General features: G+C 45.6%; 1 protein-coding gene across 2 annotated transcripts in view; it reads right to left on the bottom strand.

Moving 5' to 3' along the window:
• Positions 1-27,090, bottom strand: part of LOC118514527 (fibrinogen alpha chain) — an 88,599-nt gene that overhangs the window by 56,940 nt on the left and 4,569 nt on the right. Inside the window, exon 2 of one of the 2 annotated variants that reach the window (XM_036061507.1) lies at positions 26,354-26,817. In XM_036061507.1, coding sequence (XP_035917400.1) covers positions 26,354-26,631 — 278 coding nt within the window. In that variant the 5' untranslated portion in view covers positions 26,632-26,817. Of the gene's footprint in view, positions 1-26,353; positions 26,885-27,090 lie in introns of both variants that reach the window. The other variant, XM_036061508.1, reaches the window with a different exon arrangement.

The raw sequence follows: 27,090 nt of genomic DNA on the forward strand, positions 1-27,090 counted from the left end.
ACTTTAAACAGCAGGTAATGCGTCCATGCTTAACAATGTGTGCCTCGTGCCACACGCATCACGAGATACGACCCGCCAAATGGGGTTGAAACTGTGTTAAGAATATATGTGTGCCAAAAAGTTTCCCACTCCCACTCCGACATTTGCATTATCATATTTGCAAACTCATTCTCAGCTGGTGATGAAGTAACGTTTAGCGGCATTCAGCGAACACTTATCACGTCAAAGTGTTTCCATGAGGTAAGTCACTTCACGAGATAGAAAGCATTTACTTAACTCCAGTTGCATATATTGTATGTGTAGGTGAGGTTTTTCTTCGTATGTACAAATTTTAAATGCTTCATAAGACGTTGAATAGTAAGATACGAAAGATTAACTCAAGATACGTCAGTTAAAAACTTATTCTTGTGAAGCACTACAACCACGAAAGGTCTTTCGTGGCCGCTATTGCCTCGACCACCAAATCACCCGATTGCATTAAAATAATCAAAAATCCTAGAGTGAAGTTATTCGATAGCTCACAACGAAGTTCTATAATTGGAAGTGGTGTTCCACGCTGACACGAAAGGACTGATATCAAATCCCAGCGTCGCGTACGATGGTAGTACAATGGACTGAATAGCCTTATTTTCAGTCACCTCATCTGAATTGAGCTGAACTGACAGTAATTTCAGTCAACGAAACTTAAAGTGGCAGGAGAAGATCCCTTGACTGCTGAGAGGCGGTTGGCCAAAGGGGTTAGAGTGGCAACAATTGTTACTCTTGCTTAGGAAGATCTTAAAGGACGAACTCTACGAGCAGTACGGTGGTCTCACTATCGTGCTAGACTCCGATCATGTCATGAGAATGGCACCGGACGACCCAGTACGTAATCAGTATTTGGACGGTTCACATGGACAGAGAAGTATTCCCACGTTGAGATGGAATGATGGCTGTTATGCTTTTTGCTGGATGCTTTCTATTGGATTGGTATTCGAATGACAAACGACGCTAGACTGTGAGTGGCAGCGAAGATTGATTCAGCAGGTCTTGGCCATGAAGCGGTTTTAGCGCTAGATATGTAAGTAAGTAAATTAGTAAGCAAGTAATAAACCTCAACTTTTTTGAGTGAAATAACTATTTAAATGAGGCGATTACCAACTGTGGCCTACGCGACGGTGATACCAGTCTTCACACGGTAAGGTCGGGGTTCAGATTCCATCCAAACCGCAAGATTGACTATCCAGCTCTGGGTAAAATCAAGCAATAGGTAGCCCGAAATGGCAGACCAAACCTTTCAGTGGTTGTGGTGCCAAAGAAGAAGAAAAATAAGAAGTCTTTAAATTACCTGTTCTACGGCACAACAACTTCGAAAGGTCACAGCCTGTCATCTCTGGCTTCTTTACAACTTTAGAAAAATCTGACAATAAAAAAAACTTCCTACATAATCTTCAAAACAGTAATTTCGTATCTATATGATCAGAAATAATCGATAACTTTAGACACACATTTTCCAAATAAGTCGTTCTTGCGCTTAATAGGAATGCATTGCTGCAATCATATGCCATAAAGAATGCCAAAATGCAATTCACTGGACATCATACCGCTTAGAGTGAACGTTCCCATTTGGCAGGAAAGAATGTGCACGACGACGTTTACAGAGCGCCAGGAAAATGGACAAATATCGGCCCAACAATCAGCAACACGGTAGGAGGTCGATCGGTGGTTACCTCCGTGCCACAAGTGCTTTCGGAGTGCAGTAAAATATGAGAGGAAAATCAATACGCCCAGCTGGGCAGCTATATTATGCAACACACTCTACACCTCATGCACACGCAGAGCAGTGTTCCCGGCACTTTTACTGTCCCTGCTCCCTGTTACACCGAGCACGAATCGCTTTTGTTGTTGCTGCTTTTTTTTGTGGCTGTGCATTTTGTTTGTTAAGGATAAGCAACCAGACACGGGAAAAATCTAACGTTTACCCAGAGGAAATTGATTTCCAAGCGGGGCGTTTGGGCTACCTGTCACAGCCGGCACCCGTAACGAGCCGGGACAAAAAGCACGACTCTCACGGCGATTCTTCTTGGGTAACTCCCGTGTTTGGCTGTGCGATGCATCATGTAACCTATCCCATTCCTGTTACAAAACATAAAAGGCGGAAAACTGGACCATAGAAATGGATGGATGGGTTGTACTGGGCGAGCGTTCCGCGACCGAACCTCCAGTGCCATACGTACCGGTGTATTTATCTCGCGCGTCAAGTTAGTGTGCTTGGGTCAGTTTCAGGAAATGGTTCCACCAACAACGTACCTAAAAGATGAAAAGAGAGCCGTGGAAAAAAACACGTCACAAAGAAAGAAGAATTAGTATAATTGACGCTAATGAGTGACATAGTGGCGGGTTTGGCGTGAATAGATGTGTGGCAGCGGAGGACCTTCCGCCGGGCTTTTGGCGAGTGGCGACCGTAAAAGAAACAACAATCAATAACAATATGACGATAATAACGGAACAGAAGAAAAAAAAAAGCGCTTCCATTCATTCGGTGAAGAACGGCTAACCGTTAGCAAACGGTAGCCAGCTGGTTGGGGCGAGACTCGAGGGCTTCGGAAGCCAAACTGAAGCTACCGGCAGAAGCAATTTGTTAAATACACCGCTTCAGCCAAATGCCCACGTATGCAAATGGAAATTAAAACTAATGCGTGAGCGGGAGCGAGAGGCGGCCAGCCAAAGCCCAGTCACATTTTCAATCAACTCAAACAGTGAAGGTAACTGTGAATGATTGTTGTGGATCGAACCGATTAGTTTTCAGTAGTAAAAGGAACACTTGGTGCAAAGGCGCCACATCTCACGTCACGTCTTATCGTGCTTTTCTTTCTTGCCCGGAATGTAACGTAAGACGTTGCCTTTTAAATGAATTGTCTGGCAATTTTCTCACAATGCAGTGGCCCTCTTTCGCGTGGCCAATGCAGCGGTGATGCAATAGTTATTTTCATATTTCCGTACCGAAGTGTGACACACTCGCACACACACATGCTTTGGGGTGGAAATTTTTTGCCAGTAATCACTGAACACGTGCACACGCAGTCGCGTCATACAATTTTCCGCAACCTCATTTTGCTGCTGACCAGTTTCGTTTGGGAGTTGCTCACCGGTGGATTTTTTTTAAATTCATTTTCCACCGTCTCATTTTATACACGTTTCCATGTTGGGGCTGGCTGCTCGAGTTTCGCGTCGAGTCATTCCCGTAGCCAGCCAGCCAGTCAGTCAGTCAGTCAGTCAGTCAGTCAGTTGGTCAGCTATCGATTCATTATGATCGCGATCCAAAAGCAATCGCACGGGTTACGACACACCAGCAAGCGTTACACCGCCGATGGTGCTGCGGCTAGAGATGCAACGCCACCGCAGACAACGAAAAAAGAGTCAATAAAAATTAAGACCCAAGTGAAGGTGCAGAAGAGGAAGAAAAAAACATCGTTATTTAATACGATTTTCTGTTTCTGCGGCAGGAAATGCCGGAACGGGCTAAGACACACGCGAAAAGGAAAGCGATGGAAGATCGGCGGAATGATATACTTTGCCATTTTTGGTGATTTATTTTACCATTTTCGGAATGTTATTTTGAGTTCAGTTTTCCCCGATCAAAATTGAAAAAGCAACATTATGTGCATTAAATTAGTCTATGATATTGAAAAAAAGGCAGCGACACAAGAAGCGTATGATCCATATATGTTTGCTGCTCGAAAACGAAAAACTCACACGGGACAGTAAGCGACGAACCTCGGACGGCCGTATCAACGCAAAGTATCCCACTGCGACCTCGGTGGCAGTTTGGCAATTAGTCGAAGAAAAGAACAATTTAATTTGTATTGTAAAGCGCCATCGTGCGAGGTTACGCAAAGAAAGCGTCATGAAAGGAGTACGTGCAAATATTCCCCCATTCTTATGCGTTATTGCTATTATTTGGCACGCGCTTCCCTCTTCACCCGCAGCATAACCAAAATCGAATCACCAAAAATTGACCATTCTCTGGCGTATGCAAAACACTTCTTTATTGCTTCATTGTATCGCGAACAAATGCTCAAGGAATCGGCGCCCTAACACATTCGCCAGCACGCCTTTCTGGCCGGGACTAACGAGCACGACGAAAGACGCTTCCAAGAGCGTATCATAAAACCTGACGCAATTTTGCACACTCACGAACAAATGACCATTTGTTGGTGGTCAGTCCGCAGGTGAAAAATTACCTGTCACGGCGCACAACAATTGCAATGCGGCCGCCCTTCATCCTTTGTCACTCCTAGTGAAGCGCTCGTGGTTGTGGCTCCGAGGGTTTGGTTAAAATCATCCACCTTTTTTTGGGGGTTGGATTTCTGTTTCGCTCTATCTAAACTACCCGGTCCATCCAGACGGGCACGAGAGATAGGGGGCCAGGAACGTTGCTCAAAATCTCATCTCATCGTCATCTTGCCACGCACCACGGAACCGAACAAACTGTGGGTGATTGTATGTTGCAGAAAGGAAAGCATACATTTCGCGGTCCCAGGCCTCTGGCTTTCACACTTTACATTTAACACCTTCAGCTAGCGGGGCACCCAACGACGCATGTGTTTGCTCTATTACTTACGGCTGAAACAACATGGAAAATTGTACATAAACCTTCCCCGCGTGCAAGCGACAAGCGAGAAATAGCGAGGATTTATCACACCACAAGCAACGAACGCGTTGTGACGCCGCCCTGCGCTAAATGGCACTTTTTGTTTAACCGTGGCAAACACTTTCAAACGCACGCAAGTACCCCGAAAATACCCGAACCATTTCACGGGTCGGCACAACAACAAAAAACCAAGCGCTCCTTCTCTGGAACTTGGTTTAATGGTGCCACAGGTGCTGCCCCTTTCCCGAGCTGGCTCATCTCGGCCGGTTGTGCCACAATTTGCGTTTGTTGGCGAGTGAGTTACAGGCATTACTCAACCACATCCGGGCCGGCGGATGGGCGGATTATACTGCACCTGTCGCTAGCACACGGTCGTGGTGGCCAGCCGGTCACCATTGGATACGCGACGTGGAAAAAATCAATTAACCACTGTCACTTGCAATTTTCACACAATTGTTACCTGCCGAGTGCAATTAGATGAGGACGATTAGCGATTCTAATAAATTGATTATCAAGCTTGTCGGCCCGTTTTTTGTTTAAAAACTGTTCGGTTAAACTGTTCGAACTGTTTAAAACCCGAATTCGACGTTCGAACTGAAGCTGATTTGTAGACGCCCGTTTTCGCGTGAGTTGTTCCGCGGGTTTTCATTTTATAATGGTGAGCGAAACCAAGCAAATGCATGAATTGAATTTTTTTTTTGTTCATAAAGAACGGCCTGGCCGTATTGCTGCATGAATTGAATTTACATAATACTTAAACTGAAATTCGAAAAGGTAAAAAATAGTGAAAATGACACTGTGAATAATTTGATTTTGTGTATTCTTTCAATTTCTTTAATGAATCAGCAAAAGTCAATCAAAGGGTTGAATAGTTCATTTTAAAGACTTATATCAAAGATTAAGTTTTATACAGTGACTCACAATAGATTAATGCCATATAATGTTTAACAGGGTTGTTCATTTGATAAGGCAATAACATCCATTTTTGTATTGAAACGGCTTCGTATGACAGGGAAATCAAATATCTTTAATTTTAATGTCCTCAAATGCTTTTCTCTTAGTAACCGTTGATATTGCACGCACTCGCTGAAAGGACTTGTACAATACCAACGGCTACTATGAGAATATCATCTGAGGATGTTACAATAAAAGATATTCGATTTCCCTAACATCTGAAGCCGTTTCCATATCAACTAGCTATTTTTCATTTCATCTAAGAAGCATGCCATATAAATGAATGCTATTGCCTTATCAAATGAAAAACCCTGTAAAATCGTAAAATTGAGGCTATGGTGTCGAATTTTAACGGATTAAGGGAGTTTTTTTTTATAAAATTTAGTCCAAGATTTAAAGAAAACGATCTTATCATAGGATAAATCAAGAAATCGATTCTGAGTATATTTTTGTTATGTTCATTCTCAATTAAACTATTCATCAAATTTAACATTGGAACAACATTTTTCAGTTCTTGTCTACTGTCAGTGCAGACCACCGCCATATCCGACCGCAACCAGCCTCTTTAACGCGTGCGACGAAAATTTTATTTGCACCAAAATCGATCAGTCTCCCGCAGTGGACGAGCTTCCTCTTTTGGACTGTACAACAGTGTAACGTACCGTGCACCACGAATGAAGAGATTTGTAGGAGCTTTTGCTCTGAAAACAGACTGTCTGCCTGCATTACAACAACCCCGAGTCGTGCATGCCGGTAAGAAGAAAAAACACCGAACGTGCGCCAGATAAGTTCACCGCTCGAATTGCGTTCGATATGCAATGCATGCAGCTTGTCGTGGTTTTTTTTTTGTTTTTCCTCCATATTTGTAGCAGTGCTTTTAATTAATTCACATCCATATTAATGATTTCCATTTGAATCTTTTCCCCCCTCGAATGTGACATAATGTAGTGATGCGGAATGATGGTATACTTATCAGCGTGTGCGTTGTACGTTTTTAATAAGTTTTTCCAGCTTGGAGAGACTTACTTACTCGATCGACACTCGATCCACTCGCTTACAGTAAACACCCGCAAAGATGGTAACATTATTGCTCCGGTTTACGATTGCCATTTTGCCTAGGCGGGCAGTTCTCACCCAATACAATTAATTGTTCCTCGGGGAACAAATGTTGATATTCCTGGCAAACGGAATCCTATTAGCACATCATTTAAGTCTTTCAGCAGCATAAAACATGATATAACGGTCACATTTTATGTTTTCGCACATTACAAACCCCATTAAAATGGAACAAAGGCGCGGGGCTGCCCAGAAATGCAACAGACGATCAAAAGCTTCCAGCTTGTGTGATGATATTTTGTCCCGAAAACCAATTTGTTTTGATCATTCCGATTTGATGGTTATGATCGCCGCTTTCCCATCCAGCCAAGCTCCGGAATGAATTTGTGATGTGAACTCCACGAAAAATGATCCGTCCTTCCTGTCACCTTGTGGGCTGTGTGCTGTGTGTCTTTCCAGCGGCAGACAGGTGGCGAGAAATTTATTAATAACTTTATTGGATCATCAATCCCGCGAACATGGCCAACCGGGATGCTTCCGAGTGATGAAATATCTCATCGATATGCATTCGATTTTCACCGCGTGACAGTGTCCTTAGTGGTTGAGTTTACAGCTTTGATGATGCTTGTGTGCAGTTCGCGATGCATGTGATGTGGCAACTGTTTGACTGTGGACAATATCCACATTCAACAAAAGGTATACATTTGAGATGTTTTTACTCATACGCAGCTCATTAGCTACTGATAAGGCGTACAAGAAAAACTTCACCCAAACACAACGTGTGATGCGTGTTTGTGGTTTTGGGATTGTGAAACAATAAATTAATGATTGATTGCACGGCGAAAAGCATAACACACACACACACATACAGGGAACGTCCGCGAGTCCAAAGGTGAGCAAAAAAAAGGAACGAGACGAAAAGAGTCGTTAGATAACGGTCTGCCTGGATGGATTTTAATCGATTCCTTTGAACGTTTCATCGAGTCCTCCGAGATTCGATGCGGGAGAATCCCGACCGGCGATTCGGGGTCGGGAAACGAAGGGAACAAAAGCCGTGACGATGATAATAATGATGATGATGATGATGGTGGTGGTGGTGGTGGCAGTGTTGATGATATTATGCTGGGCTGCCCCAAACGACGTTATCACAGCTCTGCTCCGTCGCCCTTACTATGCCTCCTTCACAATTGATGAGAAGACACAATTTGCATACAAAACGGAATTCGTGAGCGCACGAACGCGTGCTTGCACGTCTGAGAAATTTGGCTGCTGGTAGATTTTGGTAACCCCCCACCACCAGCACCAGCACGCAACAGGTTAAACGAACATTATTTATGTGTGGCCGTTCCGAGCGTTTGTGTAGTTGTGTGCGAACGATCGGCGAACAGACGGTGAAGAATGGAGTTAAAAGCTTACCCGGTGAGCAGAAAACAGCAAAAAATATGCTAGTTGCCGGAATGCTTCGACACTCGATAGGTAGTTTTATCAGCTGTATGTTTTGCTTAACTTTTTTAGCAAGATGTGTTTAACAAGAAAAGCTTCCCGTTACGACCGAATCTTGCAGAATTTTTGGTTTTTACATCGATTTATCATCGATGATTTTGCAGCCGAGGATTTCTGTGGTTTTTAAGCATTAGCACGGATTATTTCTTTGGTGTGTTTGCAAAGATGAAGATGCAAGTTTTCATCCAAACCCGAACAGCAACATCACACAGTTTACCCAACACATCACCAAATTCGTGTTTGTTTTCCAGGGTTCTTTGGTTGCTTTCTTGCCAAAACAAACCGCCAGCCGCGAGTTTCGTTTCATTATCGTGACATTAAAGAATGGCCGACCATTTATCACGACGGCAAACAAGCTAATGTTTTGCAAATTTGCTTATTCTGAACTGATGGTTTTGCAGAACAGACCTGATCTGACAAATAAGTTGTCAAATCCTCCCTCTCGGCGGTGAGTAATTTCAGCATTTTAATTAACGATGCTGGTTGCGCAGAAGCACGCGCAAGCCGTTGAAATTAAACGCCGAAACTCTCAACTCTCAACGTCGCACTCGAATCATCATCTTCGACGCAGTGAAAGGTAGCCGCACATTGGAAAGGTCGGTCAAGTTCGTTTTGGGTGCCCTCCGTAGGTCATCCACTGAACGTTTACCGAATGCCATGCACTTGGTGCTAGTACATTCAAATTTCAACTCATCGTGGCCGTGCGTGTTGTTGTTGATGGTTCGTTCAAAACCGAGCGCTTCTCTGGTGGAGGACTGCGCCTGTCTTGTCGCTATCGTTTCGACCGGTGCCGTTTGAGCGGACTTTAAACTTACAAACGCAAATGTCATCCGGCCAACACCGGCCACGAAGATCAATCGTTCATTATGAGCCCGAAAATGTCACCTGCCTTTTGGGTGGCTGCTTCGGTATCGTGTCGTCAAAGCTGATTCGGCGGGCGGCTCCAGCACAATATTTGATAATCGTGTACGACGACTCGTACTCACCAGTGGAGTTTTATTTGGTGTGTAAAAGCACTGAGATTGTGTCGACTTGAAATATAAAACTGATCGTAAAAGTCTTAAGTTCAAATTATTTAGATCAATCGCCAAGAAATTAAGAAAATCCTCTCAAACTATTGCCATATACTGCCTCCAGAAGCAGCAACAAGACCTTTCCCGTGTATTGCTGGATCATTCTGACCTCCACGCGTGTCTAAGTGATACTTTCTTGGTCAGCATCACAACAACATGCTCTAGCATCATAAGTGCAACAGCAGCAGCAGCAGTCGATTTCGTTACTATTGGCACGGGGGTTCGTCGCTTGGCTCATGCATTGAAGTTCTTCGTTGGTGTGTGGTTTGCCCATATGCCGTTTTGCCGTTTACGAACATTGGCTTCTCCGATCGGTAACGTGTGCGGTGAGGCACAGGAAACTCGATTGCGACCGATTCGTACCCGGGTACGCCGGCTTGCTAATGATGCGTACGTACGCAACCGCGTCTGAAACTGTACGCACGCAAAATTCTGTTCGTCCTTGCGTAATGCCACATCTACTTGGCGGAACGGGGCAAAAAATGTAGATAAACATTTGATTACTATTTAGATGTGAGTATCTCCACTTCTGTTTCGCTTAAATTCCTCGCACTTCAGCGCAGCGAGATTGCAAAAGTTGTAGAACACCTTCTCGGTGTGGAACGTTACGCCGATGTTCAACTAGATCAATCGCTAGCGGATGGTCACCAACAACGACAAAAAGGAGAAAAAAACACATGGAAGTCGTCTAACTCGAGCAACCTACATCATCAGCACACACACACGCACAGAAATGGCTAGTTACGGCCAGTGCGAAAAGTGTAACATGTTGTGCGTGGTACCGAACACGATCGCCGCCTAATAGTTTCGTCCGTCGACGTTGATGTTGTCGTTGATTGATGAAGCGATAAAGCGTCGGTTGCATACTGTGCGGGAAAGGTTGTTCACTTTTGTCGTTTAGGACACGGACCGTGCCGTGAGGTTGCTCTTAGTAGGAGCGATTACTTATTAGATGTAATGATAAACGTAAGCAATGAAACTCGTACGGGGTAGAGCTTATTAACGAGTAAATTGATTGGATTAAAGAGTTGTCCAGTGGCGATTTTTGTTACTGGACAGCGTATATGGAGTTGTATATGAGTTGCGATAATTAAATTTTGGTCTTTAACCATAAACCATGTTTGACTTTATTGTTGAGTTAATTTTAGACTAAATGAGCAATTATTCCATAACAGCGTATTTTATAAATTATAACGCGCTCAGCTTGAGTCTCCGTAATTCTCCAACAACACTGTCACAACGAACAAAAAAAACCAGCACCAAGGATAGCATAAATTCAGTTAACAGTATTGCTAACAGTTTCTCCCAATTGAATAACCTCGTCTGGCGTTGCCGTGCGGTGCTCCGATTTTTGTGCAACACCATTAGTGCAATTCACTTCGCTTTCTTTCTCACGTGCGTTCGGGCCCCGTATTATGACACGACAATTTCTTTGCCGATGTTGGTGCGGTGCGTGTGCAGTTGGAGTGTGCCGTTGCTGGCTGCAAAACAATCGTATGCCGAAAATGGTCGCAAAGAGCTGAAGTACCGAAAAGATTATTGTCTACCGTTAAAACCCGGTTGCGCAATTGAATGGTGGATTAGCGTTGAACGGGAGGGTTTAAAAAAAGGCGTAATTAAAGCAAGCGTCATGATCAAAACCTGGATTATTAAGGGTAGAAAGGTATTGAGGCTGAAATGTTTCACCGGCAGGTAGGTTTTGATTCGATCTTGTACCAAAAATGGGATTAAGTTATTTAAATACAACGTATCTAGAACAAAGTAACAATTATGTTTATTACTTGTAAGTGTGGCGAATTCAGTCCTATGGAAACCCTAAGTTGAATGAAGGGTAAAGGCCTCCAACACGTCGAATCTGCTGACTGAACCAGGGCCTGAAATAAAGCGGATGCTCGGGATACGAATCACCTTAAGGAGTTCGAGACTCTTTACATGATCGAGGCGTGTAGCATTCCCCACCTAATTTAAAGAAGGATACGTCTTTGATTGCACGGGACCTCCACTCGTCCACGACCTCCAATCCACTCGCTGGAAACGAAATAATTCCGAAGTCATACAAAGTTATTGACATGCCACTTCTCATAACCTTTTCCTTTGGATTAAATCCACTTAACCGGCATCAGAAAACAGGAAATGGTTATAGCATTTCCATTTCGCAGATACATATCCTGCACATTCTCAAACTCACCACAGATCATTGGATAGAATCGAGCTAAGACTTCCTCAGACCTCAGACACTTATGTCTTATGGAGTAATTCCCTTCTTCCTCTTCAAGATATTGGAAGAGGTTCGTCCAATTTCTCAAAACTCTCGGCCTTGAAACCCAATTTAAAAAATAAAATAGATACATACACATGCTAGAAATTTGAGCTTTGAACCCTTCGATACCAAGGTGTTAATATACACTATGATGAAACCGACAAGAATTTGTCAAATTAGCTAAGTATTGAGCCCTGCCTACGGGGAAGCGGTCTGGATGAGTTTTGAACATCGGTCCTGCCGTGTGAAGATCGGTGCCGCTATTGCATCTGCCACGAGCGGAACGAACCCTGCCACCGAAAGAACGAATGAAACAAAACAGAAAACTATTTGATTAAGCAACCCATTATGTATGAATGCCTACTTATGAAATGCACATCCGGCGCAAGATTTCAAACAGTCTCCTGCTGAAATCAAGCGTGGCCCAAACCTCCCCACTCCAATGAAAATCATCAATGACATCCTTAATGGGATGCTGCACCGACCGCGTCAAACAGACACTTCAAATGGGGAGCTCCGAGTTGCGATGATGGTAATTTTGAGTGCATTTTAACCTCTACATTGCTCCGAACCGTGGTACCCAACGTCATGGCCAACGCCTTTCCTCTCTCTCTCTCTCTCCATAATGGAGTGGTTGAAATGGACACCGAAAAAAACTAAAACCACGAACAGAACAAATACGTGCGAATCGCTTTGTATCGATCGTACTCTGTTTTTTGGTGCTGTGACTGCCACTTTGCTCTTGTCGCTGGAACGAATTATGTATCTGCGATCTGCACCTGAATCTGACTACTATCGATCTCCACCCATTTGGCGGCTTGCCGTAAATTAGTATCCATGGTACGCGAGCAACAGACACAAAAAAACGTATCCTGCTCTGGGGAAAGGTGGTTCCGTTTCGATCTCGATCTACCGAACCTAGCCTGCCGGAGCGGGATTGAGTGATTTCATCCACTCAAGGCCATCCGCCCAGTGGCGTTCGTTGCCCATGCACCTGATCGCGACTGTAACAATCGGACGCTTTGATACGGATTGAGGTGAGAGAACGCTTGCCGCTTGCGCCTTTGTTTCATCAATTATCAACGGCCCCGGGCAGTCTGGGCCGTTCTTAATGGTGACGATCGTAAAGCGGTACCCGCATCCATTAAGGGAGACATTTTTGGGGTAAGTGTGGGTTCTCGATTATCGAACCATCGAATGTGCCCTCTATCTCCCCCAAAATCGGTCATAATTTAACTGCATCGGTCGTAAAACTTGAAAGTATATCACATCTACTAGACCATTTTCATACCCGTTACACCATACCGACTGAGACAGCAATTTGCAATGCTCCACCGCTTTTCGCTACGAATTGGAGCAATAATAGTAAAATAAGCTCTGTTTAAAAAATAAACGCTTCGTCGTGGAGGTTCAACCGATGGCCTTCGTGATACTGTTATGCATTCATTAATTTTAATTGCACAGCCTGGCCCGTTCCTTTGACATGCTCCCGGTAGGTGAGCGAAACGGTCGGCCAAGGAGCATTCACGTTCGACAGGAACAATCTGAAAAAAATGGAACACGTATTCCTTGGCCAGTGCACACAAAAATTATCCGTCACTCACGATTCGCCGTTATCATCGCTGTCCCAGCTGATGGTCCATGTTTGGATGTTGCGAACCTTCTCGCTTCGGCGAGCGTACCGCCGTTCGGCTTCGACACCCGGTTAATGGAACAAGTTTTGAATGTAGGGTGGTTTCGATTTTTGGCACCATTATTTTGGTGCACCGTTTTAAAGCGAGAGTTCTGACGAAGGACACTTTCCATTTCGGATTCTTGGCTCGGACAAGGGCACTTGATTTGGCTAGACAGATGCTTCGTATCGTCTCTAGCAGACAGGTGTTGGGGAAATTATATCTTTATTCAATTTTACATATAAAACCAATTTGATTAAACGTCTTGAAACTTCACTGTCTTTATAAAAAGTGATGGTTTTATCAGCTTTATCAGCACAAAATTCTCTCCCCTTCGTTCAGCCTGATCTCAGCCGACCTGAATTTCGATCCGCATCACCCAAACGCTCCACCCGGGGAAGAGGTTCGTCACTTGCTTTGCTTCTCGCTAAGCGCAGTCGTTTGTTTTGCGGGTATCGTTTCAACATTACCCAACACGGTGGAGGAATTCATTCCATCGAATCCGTAAATTCGAACCTCGAGCCGCTCGATTGATGTGATGGCAACCTTCCCTCGAGGGGGTTTTCGCCATCGGATTCAGCCATCTCCGAACAAAAATCAGGCGATTGTGTCTGCGTTCGGCGATGCGGTCGACGTGACCGATACCGACCGCTGCCGATGACCGAGTTCGCGCCGAGTAGCTCGGCATCGACTGATTACGTGTGAACTTGGTGGATTTGTGGCAACGACCTGTGGGGGCCATTGAGGGCGATAAAATAGAGGGCATCCGTGCGCTGGTTCACGCGCTGGTCCGTGGGTGTGTCGTCTATCGCACCCGAAGGCTTGCGGCTTTCGAATGATTGGGCTTACCACCCAGGATCGGTGTTAGATTTTGATCAAATTTCAACAAGGAATGCATTTTTCTCTCTCTCTCTGTCCGTTTTCGTCAAAACTAATCGACACGCGAGGCATTCCAATCAACACTCGCAAAGGGCCGCGGGTTCACGACAGGGAAAAATGAGCATGCGCCACTTTCGCTTTCAAGGTTGCCTTCGAATCGAGCCGGGGCTTGAGATGAAGAAAACAAGTTTCTCTCTATTATGACTGCAGCCAGAAGGACTGCCGTACAAGAAAGACCTATGGAAGCGCATCTTCTGTTACCGTCAGCAAAAATAAAAACTCTTTCTGAGCAAGAAGTTGTCGTCGAAAAACATATTTGTCTTCACAATTTCAATCATTGGCGTTGGTGGTGAACGAAACTGGCGATTCGGGATCGATGGCACAAGTTTCCACCCGACGCCATCGGGTTAGCGGTCAGAAGATGCCTCCCGTCCAGTGCTGTCGGCGACCTAGTGACCGTGCCCCGTGAAGCAATAATGTATTCAAATCGCCATATTTCTATGCCGGCATGGTTTGAAGATCTAGGACATTACCGAAGCATGGGCAGACGGCATGGAACGAGCAGCAGCATGCAGAGTCTAGCTTCTGATGCCTTTTAAACATAATAATCGATAAATTAGCGTACCTCCTACGCGACATTTGAAAACAAACAGGCCGGCGAATATGCGCATAGGCATGCGAAGCAAACGAACTGTCCCTTCCATTCAGATTCTATCCATTCTAGCGAGCCATCCGCCGAGGCCCAAACACGCATTTGGCGGATGCAGTTGAATAACCTTTTAGGCGACATTTGAATTTCAATCAATTTGGTATACTGATTGGCCGATCGAGAATAACTTCTACGGTCGGGGGAGTGCGAAAGGCACTCGTGGCGCACCGAGCACAAGCTGGAAAAGCCAAGGATTTGTGTCCATCGTCTGTGTCCATCCACACTGCTCGAACAATTCATCTTTTGTGTCGCCCTTTTTCTATGATCGAGAAGAACGCAACAAAAACCCCGATCAATGCTACCCTTAATGACAGTCATTGATGCAAAGCGATTCGCGTAGATCAATCGTTTTGCTCAGTATTTCATCAAAAATCTAGAAATAGTGGGTCCACCCGTTCATCGTTTCCATCGTTTGGTCAAGCAAATCAAGGGATCATTAACCGTGCCGACGGGGGTTACGAAGTTTTCAAACAATTCATTGCAGTAAATTTTCTAATAACGTTTTCTACAAATTATTTTGTGACCAGCAACAAGCATGTTATCATTGCAACAGCTAATGCTATACGAGAGCCCTCTCACATGCTTCTGTGGAATGCTTGTACGCCTGTCGAGAACATGGTCGGAACAAATTGACCATAACCAACGCCATCGATGACGCCACGCTCAAATAGTTTGATTGAATCGAAGATCGATTGATTGAAAAGAGAATGTGTGACAAATGTACTACAAAAGTGTATGAAAATCAATTCCAAGTGCCAAGTTGCAATGGAAGCGTTATCGTGTGTGGTGCCGCGAGCCAAAAACAAACTTCTCTTGGCGATAAATGGAATTTCGATCACTGTGGTCCCCCGGCCATCTAAGGACTATTTTGCAGGTTATGTGACTAATATAGCAGCAGTAAAACGTGAGTGAGAGAGAGAGAGAGAGCGCGAATGAGTGACAGAAGGTTATCAAACGCTTCGATATGGATTCGTACAAATGTGAGCGGTGTTTTTTTTTTACTATTTCGGTTCGCAATCACACAACATGTTGAGCGAGATATTGATTCCGCAGACAAATGACGAAGTGATAAATCGATTAGTTTTCTCTCCGCCAACTGTCCACCGGGGTTGGAAAATTCATAAGCCCCAACCGTACATGGCTACCGTCACAAGACACGCCGCCCAACGCCATCTGCAGCACAGCAAGTAGAGCCAAGCATCGGGCAAATCAATTGGGTACACTCTTTGGCAGAGAATGTTGGTCTGCAGAGACTGCCAGCAGAGACTTCCCCGTGCGATCGCAGCGCACCCGATCGCGCTCCGATTGCATAACGACGTGTTTGCAATTTCCAGCTTTTGTCCCAAAGTCGGTAGAACACGGGCTGGGCGCTACTGAGCGGGGCGGAGCGTGTAACGGGGGCCACCTCAGCGTGACCCAATGACGCGCGTGGCGCGATTGAACCAGTTTATGGACCGTGCTGCGATCGACGGACGGTTTCCTGCTACTACGACCGTTAAGATGGGTACTGAGTTGGAGGCTCGTTTTTCGCCATATGCTTACGTGGTTCAAATGCGATCGCGCCTAAAACGTGCCACCGTGCTGCTCGCCTTCGTCTCACCCGCAAACCGACGGATCTGACCGGTTCGAACATTCTGATTTGTAGGTTTGAAAAATGGAGCACCAAAGGTCTTTGGTGCAGGTGCCGCCCGGGTTGCCAACATTTGACAAGCATTAATCATAGATTCAGCTCGCAGGGACCTGCCAATTTTCACTCTCCGTCGCGAAACCACACCACCTGCCATCGAGCCTGGAGGTCGCACGGACTGGGAAAAAAAGAGACCACCACAACCACCAACAACCTTTGCAGATCGTTACACATTTAGCTTCTGCGATCGGGTGGCAGTGCGGCAGTGCCGATAGGTAAGCTTTTGCTAGTTCGCCACCATACCGATTGCTACCGATCCCCGCCGTACCCGGGACATAATCTGTTGCGAGATCTGTGTTTGTCGGCGATTGTGCGATCTACTCGGTGCGATCCGATTTCGATACTCATGTCAGATTTATGTGACCGAATGCTGGGGATTACTGCAAAACCATCCTCGCAGCACTTGCTACAAGTTGCTTTCAGTGCCGCCGCCCAAGCAATGTCGATGCCGAAACCGGCAACCCCGGCAAAGGGTCGTTGTCTATAAATAATGCTCACAGAAAAGATTGATGCCCACTGAGTCCCAGGAGCAAGGTGCCTTTCCGGGCCTTTCTTTGTAGCGTTAGAACTACAACGCTTTCGCTAGTGCGCTAGCACGATGGCTCAGTAAACGACGGCAGTAGTCGTTGATAACCTGCAACGACTCGTGCAACAAATCGTGTAGCGTAGCATAAATCTGAGTTGGCAATCAACAGCGGGCAATGTTTCGATCAGTGACTCCACCGCATTGGCAACTTCAGCAAAATGGAATTCACTTTCGCCCGAGCCCCATGCCGAATGGTGATAAATGTGCACTCAGAGCAGTAAATTGTCCTGCATGTTCTCAGCTGTTGTTCGATGGATACCCAAAGAAAGTTACTATTAATAGAGTTCAACTATAATTGCATCGAACCAGTGTTGCACAACCGTGCACATATTATACCAGCTAAGCAAGGTTGGAGATCGAATTGAGTTGTTTGCTTCCTGAGTTTTACCCAGCTATGTTAAACTACAACTCCGGTCGCAGACGCAACGAGATGACAAACTTTCGACCCCCGATGCCTCGTCAGTCGCTCATTAGTTATTGTGTATAAGTGACGCCTTGATTCGAAGCTGTAAAGAAACTGGTGGTGCCGACAAGCCATCATTGCCGTCACGTCAGAGAAGATGTGCGTCTTTCTAGATGATGATCACTGCTAAATGAGCTTGAGCTTCACTATCGTCCGTTGGGATGTAGTGTTACACCACCCGAGTCACATCGTAAAACTACGTCATAATGCATCTGACGATGACGATCACTTCTATACGGTCGGATCAAGACACACTCCGTAACGTTTAAATCGCTTTATAGTGCAACAGAATTAATCGTAGCATGGCTTTCAAAATCCTACTTCGCACATGTTAGAATCCCTCGCGGCAGGCAAAAGCGTACCCCCCAGGGGTGTTTGTCTAACCTTTCGAGTCAATTTCTGCACCGCCAAAGAGCTACAAACGCACAAGAAAAAGGTCGCGCCATTTTAGGGCCACAGCCGACGCAAAGTGTCAGCAAAGCATAATCATCCATCAGGTGTACGCTACTGCTCGTTTCTAAAATCTCCTCGGTGCCATGCCCATAGAAGGAACACCCCATTGCCAATGTCACCGTTGGTTCCTGCCATTAACGAAATATATCTTTCTAATAGACAACAAATCGTTTGGCTGACAACAATCGGCTTGCAAATCGTACCCCGTTTTCCCGTGCCGTACCGCACGCCGGCCCGATCGTTGGCAGAACCTGGCTGGCCAATAGTCGTCCCTCCTGCGTTCGATCCCGATCCGCTTCGCCATGATTTATGCAGCGACCTTGATAGACCCACGGGTGCGAAGTTCTGGTGAACACAATCAACCGAGCCAGGGTGGCGAGCGAGAGTGATGGAGCGAGTTTGTTTGTTTACGTGCGTGTATGTCACGGGTGTAGCGGAAGCGGGCGGCCTGCATTACCTCATGAATGGGATTATCGTCAGAATCACCCGTCCAACGATCGTTCGAGAGGTCGTGAAGTTAATGCGATTTGTGCTCAATCTTGTGCAGGTTCTCAGCGAGCGGGACTGTCCAACGAAGTACTAGGTTCTCTCTGCTGACCTTAATCCCGTATTTCAACTTCACCGATTCCAGCGAGCACAGATGTCCTCATCAAGCGCCAGATCTCGCGTCGGTTCCCAGGAACTTCTAGGTTCCCTGATTCATGGGTTGGCTTTGCGTGGTGGCCATAAATCATGGCCTACAACCAGTGGAACCGTTTGAGTGATGGCTTGATGTGCGAAGGGTTCGACGAGCGAATCATCATCATCATCATCATCTGCTCATTATCTCGGCAGCGTGAAACCGAGCACCGCCTGCAACTTCTGCCTTAGCTGTCGTTTGGCACACCAACGGGTTAACAGTTCCCGATGCGACCGAACGGAGATGGCCATGCTCACCCCAAAGGAAGTCATCGCGATGAACTTCGTGTTCCGAGATTACCTAAATGAGCCACGGAATGAAGACACCTAGGCCGAAAGCATTAACAACCGCCTGTCTTAGAACTCGTGCCGCAGCGTGTCAAGGGAAGTGTTACGAAGCGTGCTCATCGATTAATACTCGTGCAACCCATTCGCTTCCTTTCATTGTATTTTCGCGAAGGAAGTTACGATCTAGGCGAAAATATGATTCCAGTAGAAAATCTCCAGCAAGCAGCTGCCCAATTGCACAAAACAATCGACGCTATAGCTTCCTGCCACATTGGGCAACTTCGCTGCAATGCCGCACGGAAATGGGGTAAGAAGCTTCGCTGGGCGAGCTGCTATCCGTTCTATTGCTTTATCTGGCCTCATCTTCCGGAACCAGAAGCAGCTACGAAGCTACGTTTCATTGTAACGCTTTGATGCCACCGTGATCGCTTCTATGGATGGTTGGATGGCTGGCTGTACCTTCCGTTTGTGTTGCAGCTAAACAAAACGAACCCTCGAGCCTTACGCTGCAAGCCGATCATTAGTGATCTAATCGTGCATCCCTCTCGTGAATCACGGTTTTCGCTCGTGGAAGTGAATTGTTCCATTTTATGGGTAACCCGTTGATTGCTTGCTGCTGATCCCGTCTCCATTTATTTGCTAAATTATTTCGTCTGCAGTGAAGAGTTAGAAGAGCACATCGGTAAAGCTGTTGAAGTTGCAACAAAACGTGATTGCATCGTATTGAAACAAAATTTAAGTACAATTTTGAAACTTTTCAGTTTAAATTAGTCAAAACATTATGATGAAATTGAAGAACAAACAGAATTTGTTTACAACTGTACGATGAATCGATCGAGTATGAAGTCGTGGAGCAAAGTTTGGAGATTCGACGGAGGACCATCATGTAATTTGTTTGCCCTACAAAAAAAGCAATTGCGTTGCATCGAGCTCATCAATGGTCGCGTATCGAAATGATTACATTAAGCTTTTACATATTTTCGACTTGCATGCCATTTCGGTTGTAATGGAGCTATAAATTTTGCCTTAAGCTGTACCTTTATTATCGCTATCATGTAATTATTTAGCATTGCGCCACATCTTTCGCTAGTGATAAACGATTTTCGAAGCCCTATAGGCACCGTTTCCTAGCGCAATCAACCGATTATTGATACTTAAGTAACGAGTAATGAAGTTCGAGCTGTCTGATATGAGATAATTATCATACGAACGAATAACATTGGCATATCGATGATAAATCTAAGCCATTATTTGCAAACTAAACCAAAGTGTTGATCACATTTCCCAACATAAAACAATTGCAAAACGGAATTCGAATCCGTTCGGTCGAAGAAAAAACGCAACGATCCTACCCGTGATTTCGATATCGAGCTTCGGTGCGTTTCCTAATTCACCTGCGATCAGCGTTCGTGTGGTTTCACGATTATTCACCCAAGCTTCCATAGATCACCCATACCGATACAGTCTGCTCGAATTTTCTACCCGTTAGACTATTTGCTATGCTGCAAAATTTTATACAAACACATTCACACTTCTCGAAATAAAAAAAAAAAACCAAAAACATCACACACAACATACTGAAGAGGGCTCTTCTCGTCGTCGGCAGACGCTCGCGCTGTGGTGGGAGCTTCAAGCCGAACATCGTCGTACGAGCATGGTCGTTGACCACTACCACGGTGCGATCGTACGCAAAGTTCATGGTTTGTTTTTCCACCCCGCCGGGTTCGTGCGTTCTGCACCGGGTGCCCCATTGCTCGCAGCGATCAGCGTCGTCAGCTGTATTAGATTAACATTTTGAAATGCAAAAAAAAAGCTCGAAAAAACCGGCTATCATCGATGGGTTGAAGAGGAGAAGAGGAGAAAAAAAAACCTCTGCGTTGAATGATCCAACGGTGGACTTCATCCATTTCTAGGCTTTAAGGCTCATCCCGAACGCGTACAAGATACGTGTCGGTTCACCGAACATCGGAAAGGATGGACGGATTTTGTGCGGGTCATCAGATTTCTTTGGCATTGAGATGAGAGGGTTAAGTAAGGTGAGCAGATGATTTTTGTAGTTTTTAAAAATTCACTGTCCATTGATCTCCAGATCCTTGTTCTTTAAAGTATTCTTAAATTTTTGAAGCTTTGAACGGATTCACGAATCACATGACTCACAATGTTGACTAAACTCGTAAATTCTCCGTCGTTTACTGTCCAAACTCTCCGTTGCGTGGTGGCGTTTGTAAAATTGAATTTAACTGTTCGACATCGCTCCAATAAAAATCTCGATCCGGACACTTAAAGTTCAAGCATCCCACGGCAAAGTGTGCCGATTGGGTGATAATAACTTCACGGTTTCGATCTTAGGTTCGATCGATTTCTAGCGAGCACTATAGAGAGCTCTAACTGCGAACGAAGTTAACAGAATCGTCAAAATCCGACCGAACTTCGATCACAGCGAAGAGAATGTTTGAGGTCCGAAAATGATGTTAGAACAGGATGAAAACCAAACAAAAAGACGCTCTAACATCCAATCAAACCCGTTCCGCGCTCAAATGACTTTATTTTATTTGGGCATTAAGAATGACGCAGCTGCTCAGCGATGGCCAAGTGTGTGGTGGTTCGCAGCAATTATAAGCCTTAACTTATTGGCTGATCTGGATTTCGATCCAGGTCCGACACGTTCTTTGGCCGCGAGAGCGCGGTTTTACGATTCAAGCCCCAATTCCGTAAGCATCACCCAGTGGCGTGTGGCTCATTTACATTCCACTCGAGCCCAGCGTGATTTCCGATTGATCCGAAATGATCAAACTGCTCAAAAAACAAACAAGCTTCCCAGGTGATGATGGTGTTTATCTGCTCGGAGAGAAAATCAGAAGGAAACAGCCGGTTTGATAGGTCAAGGACAGGGTAGTGGGAAGATAAGAAGATGTTTGTTGGCAGCCCCGGGCAAGGAAGCACAGCATCCGATCTGAAGCGAGCCCTGCAATAAGCCCGCTCAACAGTTGATAAAGAAATGGACAATGAGGAACAGTGGAGGCAGATATGCTCAGAAGTGAAAGGGAGCGATTAATTCACTAGTGGCGCAATATGCTAGACGCTACCACATCCTTGAACACATCCCAACACTGCAGACGCTAAGCAGATTCAGCTGGCTCCAAGTAATCTCCCGAAGGGATTACAGCAGGATGTTCTTAAGGAGAACTGAAAGTAACACATGATTCCTTTTCAATTGCACGATTTTTGGAACAAAGTGGATCACCTCGAACGGCACCGGCGGCGAATGCATTCACCACGACAACGACAACTCTTATCCCACCCAGCGCACGCGTTGGAGAATGTTTTCGGAAGTTCTAGAAACATGATCCGCCGGCTCCGGTGACCCCACACACCGGTGATCAGCGAGCAAGGCAACGTGGAAGAACAAGCCGTACCGGCAAAATCGACCTGGAAACAGAGTAGGCGGTGCCGACGGAACATTCATTACTCCGTGTGTACACGCCGTGTAACGTGCATATGGGACCAGCGACGGTTACGACAAGGACGCCTAGTTTCCACCCGAACAGGTAACCTTCAGGCGGTGGGGCACCGTTGGGCACCGTTCTGATACAATCGAAACCGTCCGGATGAAAGCCGGCTGAAAGGGTTCGACAGCTACACGCTGGTTCTAGTGCACAGGTTGGAGCTGCGCTGGAAATGCTTTGACGAGGAGATTTATTATGCGTCTCGGATATTGGGAGCGGAAACTGGGTAACTTGTGGGGCAAAATTAACTGTAAGGTTAACATTACACAGTAAACAATTTAAGACAAATCTTTGGAAAGTCTCTAGCTAGAGCGTATAATACTCAATAATTAAAAAAAAAATCGCGAAAAGCCAAAACAAAAAGCAACATACTAAAAAACGGGTTCGAAACGGGCTCGCTCTATTCATCGTGAACTTCAACCTATGGCACTACTTTTTTTTTTTAACTTTTCGCTTTTCTTGGCCATACTCCACACTCATCCCATGCCGAGGAACTCAAGCATCGTGCGGCGATAAGTAGTGGCGGCTCGCAAGACTTTTCGAGCTTCGTGCAGTAGATGAGAGTTCATCAAATATCAAACGATGCTCTTCTTCTGGTGAATGTTTATGCTTGGCAAAAAAAACTATTCCGCAACTAAAGAGTCGTTCGTATTACTGATCAGGTTTGGAGAAGGTGTTGGTGATCACAACGATGATGATGTACCATGAAAACTTGGCCGAAGCAAATGAGTTGTGGTGGTAAAAATATTAGAAACTTTGCTTAAGTTTTTCGTGGCTGTAAAAATGGTTATTAAATTAAAAACTGCATCCAAACCGAAGGTATAAATGGGCTTCCAACGTGCCAGCAGCTGCTTGAAAGGGACAGCAAATGAGAAACGAAAACCAGCCTCTCCAGGAGTCTTGACAGCAGATTTATCATTTGCCAAAAGCCCAAATAGAGCGCGTGTGATGTCAGGTTGTTGTTGCGGCGCTGGTTGGCAAACCCGGCGGAGAAATGTTGGTGCGTCTACGCAACAGCTGACCCCACGGACGCTTTCCCTCCCACCGGATGGGAGGCGTACGCGTGGCCAGCACTCGTTCCCATACGCCCGGTCTGATGCACGCTCCGATGGAGACACCAAACGGTTAAATCGATGGAGATTGTCAACGGGTTTGTTGATCGCTATCGCTATCGTTTCATGATCGTAAAGCTCGTTTCATGATAGACAACCGCTTTGGTAGCCGTTGCGTTTGTTTTATCTGGCCGGTTTTTTGGTTGGTGTTGGGCCTAGCTAGCTGTGCATAAACGGTGGCATCGGTGAGCTTCCAAAAGCAACTCGCGTTCCCGGTTTGTGGGGTAGAGCGTGCCACCAGGAAGAAAGTGCTATGATCGTGTACCGTGCACGGCGTGATTGATTTCGATTTCTCGAACATGGAGCTGAAATTGATTTGTGTCTTGAAGGTATGGATTCGACGAAAGGAAGGGTCGAATAAAAATGTCAAGCGACTTAAGATGCTTCCCAAATAACCATTCGGAAGGTGTTTTTAGCAAGCAGGCAAGCGAGTTACTTAACACTCGGTACAAAAGTTTGACTCTCATAGATACTGAGCCCCGGAAGATCGTGCGAGCATAATGAACGTCATATTAGCACATACAAACAGAAGACTTCAACGAGTGTTAAGCGAGGACACTGATTACACGTCTACGCACAGCCCTGTCTCTAGTTTTTCCTGTGTAACGCAGCCAGTTGGACTGAAAGGTCATTGGATTTCGCTAACAGAACATTAAAAAACTTCACCCGACGTCACTGCCAAAAACACGTCGGCTCTGCAACAATTCCTAAATGCCTGCTAAAATCGCTGGCAACCTGTTTCGGCCGCTTGCCACTCGGCCTCGGAGGTCAACTATCAGCTATGCGAGCCCCTTTTCTTTCCATCGCCACACTGCGAATGGCAAAAATCTCCTCTATGCGTGCCACAAATTCGCCGTCCGTGTGTGTCCGAGTGTATGTAAATGTGTTTTGTTTCTTTGCCTTTCCACCCTTCTTTTTATCTAGGCTTCTCCAGCTTGGCAGATTTTTGAGCGGCCGTTTTCAGCAATTAATTAATTTGGCGAAAAGACAAACGCACGTCTCTTTTTTTTTGTTGCTTGTTGTGCTTTTTGTGTGAACAGTCACCCGACAGTCACCTCTTTACCCCATCGGGAGTCAGGAACTCCGCGGCAAAGGACTTAGGTAAGTGTCATTAATTTGAGTGATGGCGAAATATGGCGAAGTTACCGTGCGCACCGAGTGGACCACGGGTATCCGCCGGTATTTTACCCTTCATTGATTTTTTGTTGTCGTTTTGTTCATGAGTTCAAGATGGGGAACGCAGGTCTTTGCTAGCATCAGCACCAGCGCTGAAGAAGCGACAGCAACCTGCTGCGCTGACCGATTAAAGCACCGGACCTCAACCCGAAGGCAGCAAACCTGTTAGGCGCCCGTGCAGCTACCGGCAAAAGCGACGAAAATGCCCGTGGTCTATCAGCACCAGAGAGAGAGAAAGAAAGAGAGGGTTTGGAGATATTCGCATATGGTGGCATCCAATCGATTCGTCGCCTGATATGACGACGGCACGGCAGGATTAACTTTGACCTATGGAAACAAATTTGAAGATGATCGACCAAAACACACACACAGGCGCGTGCCCACACCGCATTCCATTCGACGCGGCTTTCGCGCGGTTGATGGCGGTTCCCGTGCTTTGTGTGCGCCTTTTTCGGTGGTCGAAGCATTTAGCACCTGGACACTTGCCAAGGATAATTAAAGGCAATTGGCACCTGTGTGGATAAGCTTGTGCACACTTGCAATTCCGTGTCATTTGCTTGCCAAGTGCAACTCATGGGAGAAGTTGCAATTTATGAAAAAAATGTAATTTTCGGTTGTTTTTGTCGCGAGGCGAGCTGCCAAATTTGCAAGATTCATTATTTACTTCTTTAATCATAGATATGAATAAAGAAGTTTTTAGTTCGGGTAATTCGCCAAATTTGAATTTAAATATTTAACGGAAAAACAATCATTATATTACTCATGATAAGCAACAAGGTGGCATAGGTCCATTCTTAACACGAAGGGATTGCTTTGAAATCCCTTCTAGACCGTCATTTTACGAGTAGCAAGGCAGTCAGACCTGCGAATGAGGAGGCAGTCTGGATGGGAATTGAATCAAGAACCAGTAGTGAGAAGACGGGCGCCGTTATCGCCTCGGCCACCGGACCGCCCCAACCCAGTCAAAGCATCCAGCAACCCAGAAATGGTTGAACAATACCTTTGGAGGAAATCCCAATGAGAAGAATAAGAACAGACTCTATATACGCAGTGACTTCATGATTTACCTCGTGAGAACAAAATGAAAATAATAAGTTTCACGTATAAAGAATCATCTTCTTTTTGTTTAAAGTCATGCAGAAGATTTTGTCGAATCATGTATCAACAGCCGCTTCAGTTTTCCGAAGTTTTGTTTAAAAACAATTTCATCTTGTGGGCATTTTTTTCAAAAACCAAACCTCAACACAATACTCTATTAAGTTTTAATTCATCCCCCGGCCCGTTATTCGCCACTGGAAATCTCAATCAACGCCGGCCATGATTGGCATTATTATCTCAAAAAACACTAGCCAGTCCTTACATTTTAACAAAACAATACTGATTAGTGGTGGCCTTTTGTACAGAATAGAGCGACGTTAGACTGTCAAGGTTATTCGGCCACTGTTGACTTCGCATTCAATTACAAAAATGGCGGAAATTCCACCGGTGAAAAAAAAACTTATCACCATTCGTCACAGTGAGATTAGTTCGACTAGAAGGGGCATGCTAAGAAGAATGCTAACATTTAATTCGCATCCCAGCCGTTCTTGATGAAAAGGGGAGAACTGAAAAACAGCACACACACACACAAAAAACGATACATCAAATTTATTATGTTAACCTACCTTGTTCTGTAGTTACCCCGGCTTTGAGCCGCCTGGGAAGCGTTGGCGGCGCTGCTGGTCAGATTTTTCGAGGTCGCACCACGCGTCATGGTGGTATTGTTCTGGGCGGACAGCTGGCTAGCGCTGGTGCGGGGCAACCTTGGCGATGGGTTGCTGGACCGGCCACGGGAGGCCTGTGGCTGTGGCCCTCCGGTCGTCGTTCCGGCGGCTAGGGCGGCGGCCAAATACAGCAGCAGCCACAGCGCCAGACAACAGTAACTGGCCCTCCGAAAGGCCATCTTGGCTGGTGGAGGTCTCTCAGGGGAAAGGGTTCGCGAACCAGCGGGGGAACGGAATCACCGACACTTGCACTCTTCCACCGGTACACTACAAGTTCACCAGCGACAGAAAAAAAAAAAAACACTCCGACAGGCTCTTCGGTTAGCCCTCTGTTTACAAACCGACGGAAACTACTACGAGAATGACTACGGTCGATGGAAATGTGGATAGGGATTTATTAGTCGTTTGATATTTTGTAACTTGTAACTTTCACTACCGAAGGAAGTTATGCCAAACACAATCAAAAGAAGAAAAACAAACAACGAGAATAGGGAGTTGTGACAGGTACGTTTCAATATTTTCAGTTTTAATTAGAGGCAAAGGCTAATAAGCGGCTGCACCACAAATCCAGCCCCCAATTAAAACAGTGGGCCGTGAGTTGCATCCTTGTCGGATTTTTAAATTTCTCCCGCTCTCAG

The sequence above is a fragment of the Anopheles stephensi genome, chromosome 3 (assembly GCF_013141755.1).
Source record: "Anopheles stephensi strain Indian chromosome 3, UCI_ANSTEP_V1.0, whole genome shotgun sequence".
In the NCBI taxonomy this organism is placed as follows: Eukaryota; Metazoa; Arthropoda; class Insecta; order Diptera; family Culicidae; genus Anopheles; species Anopheles stephensi.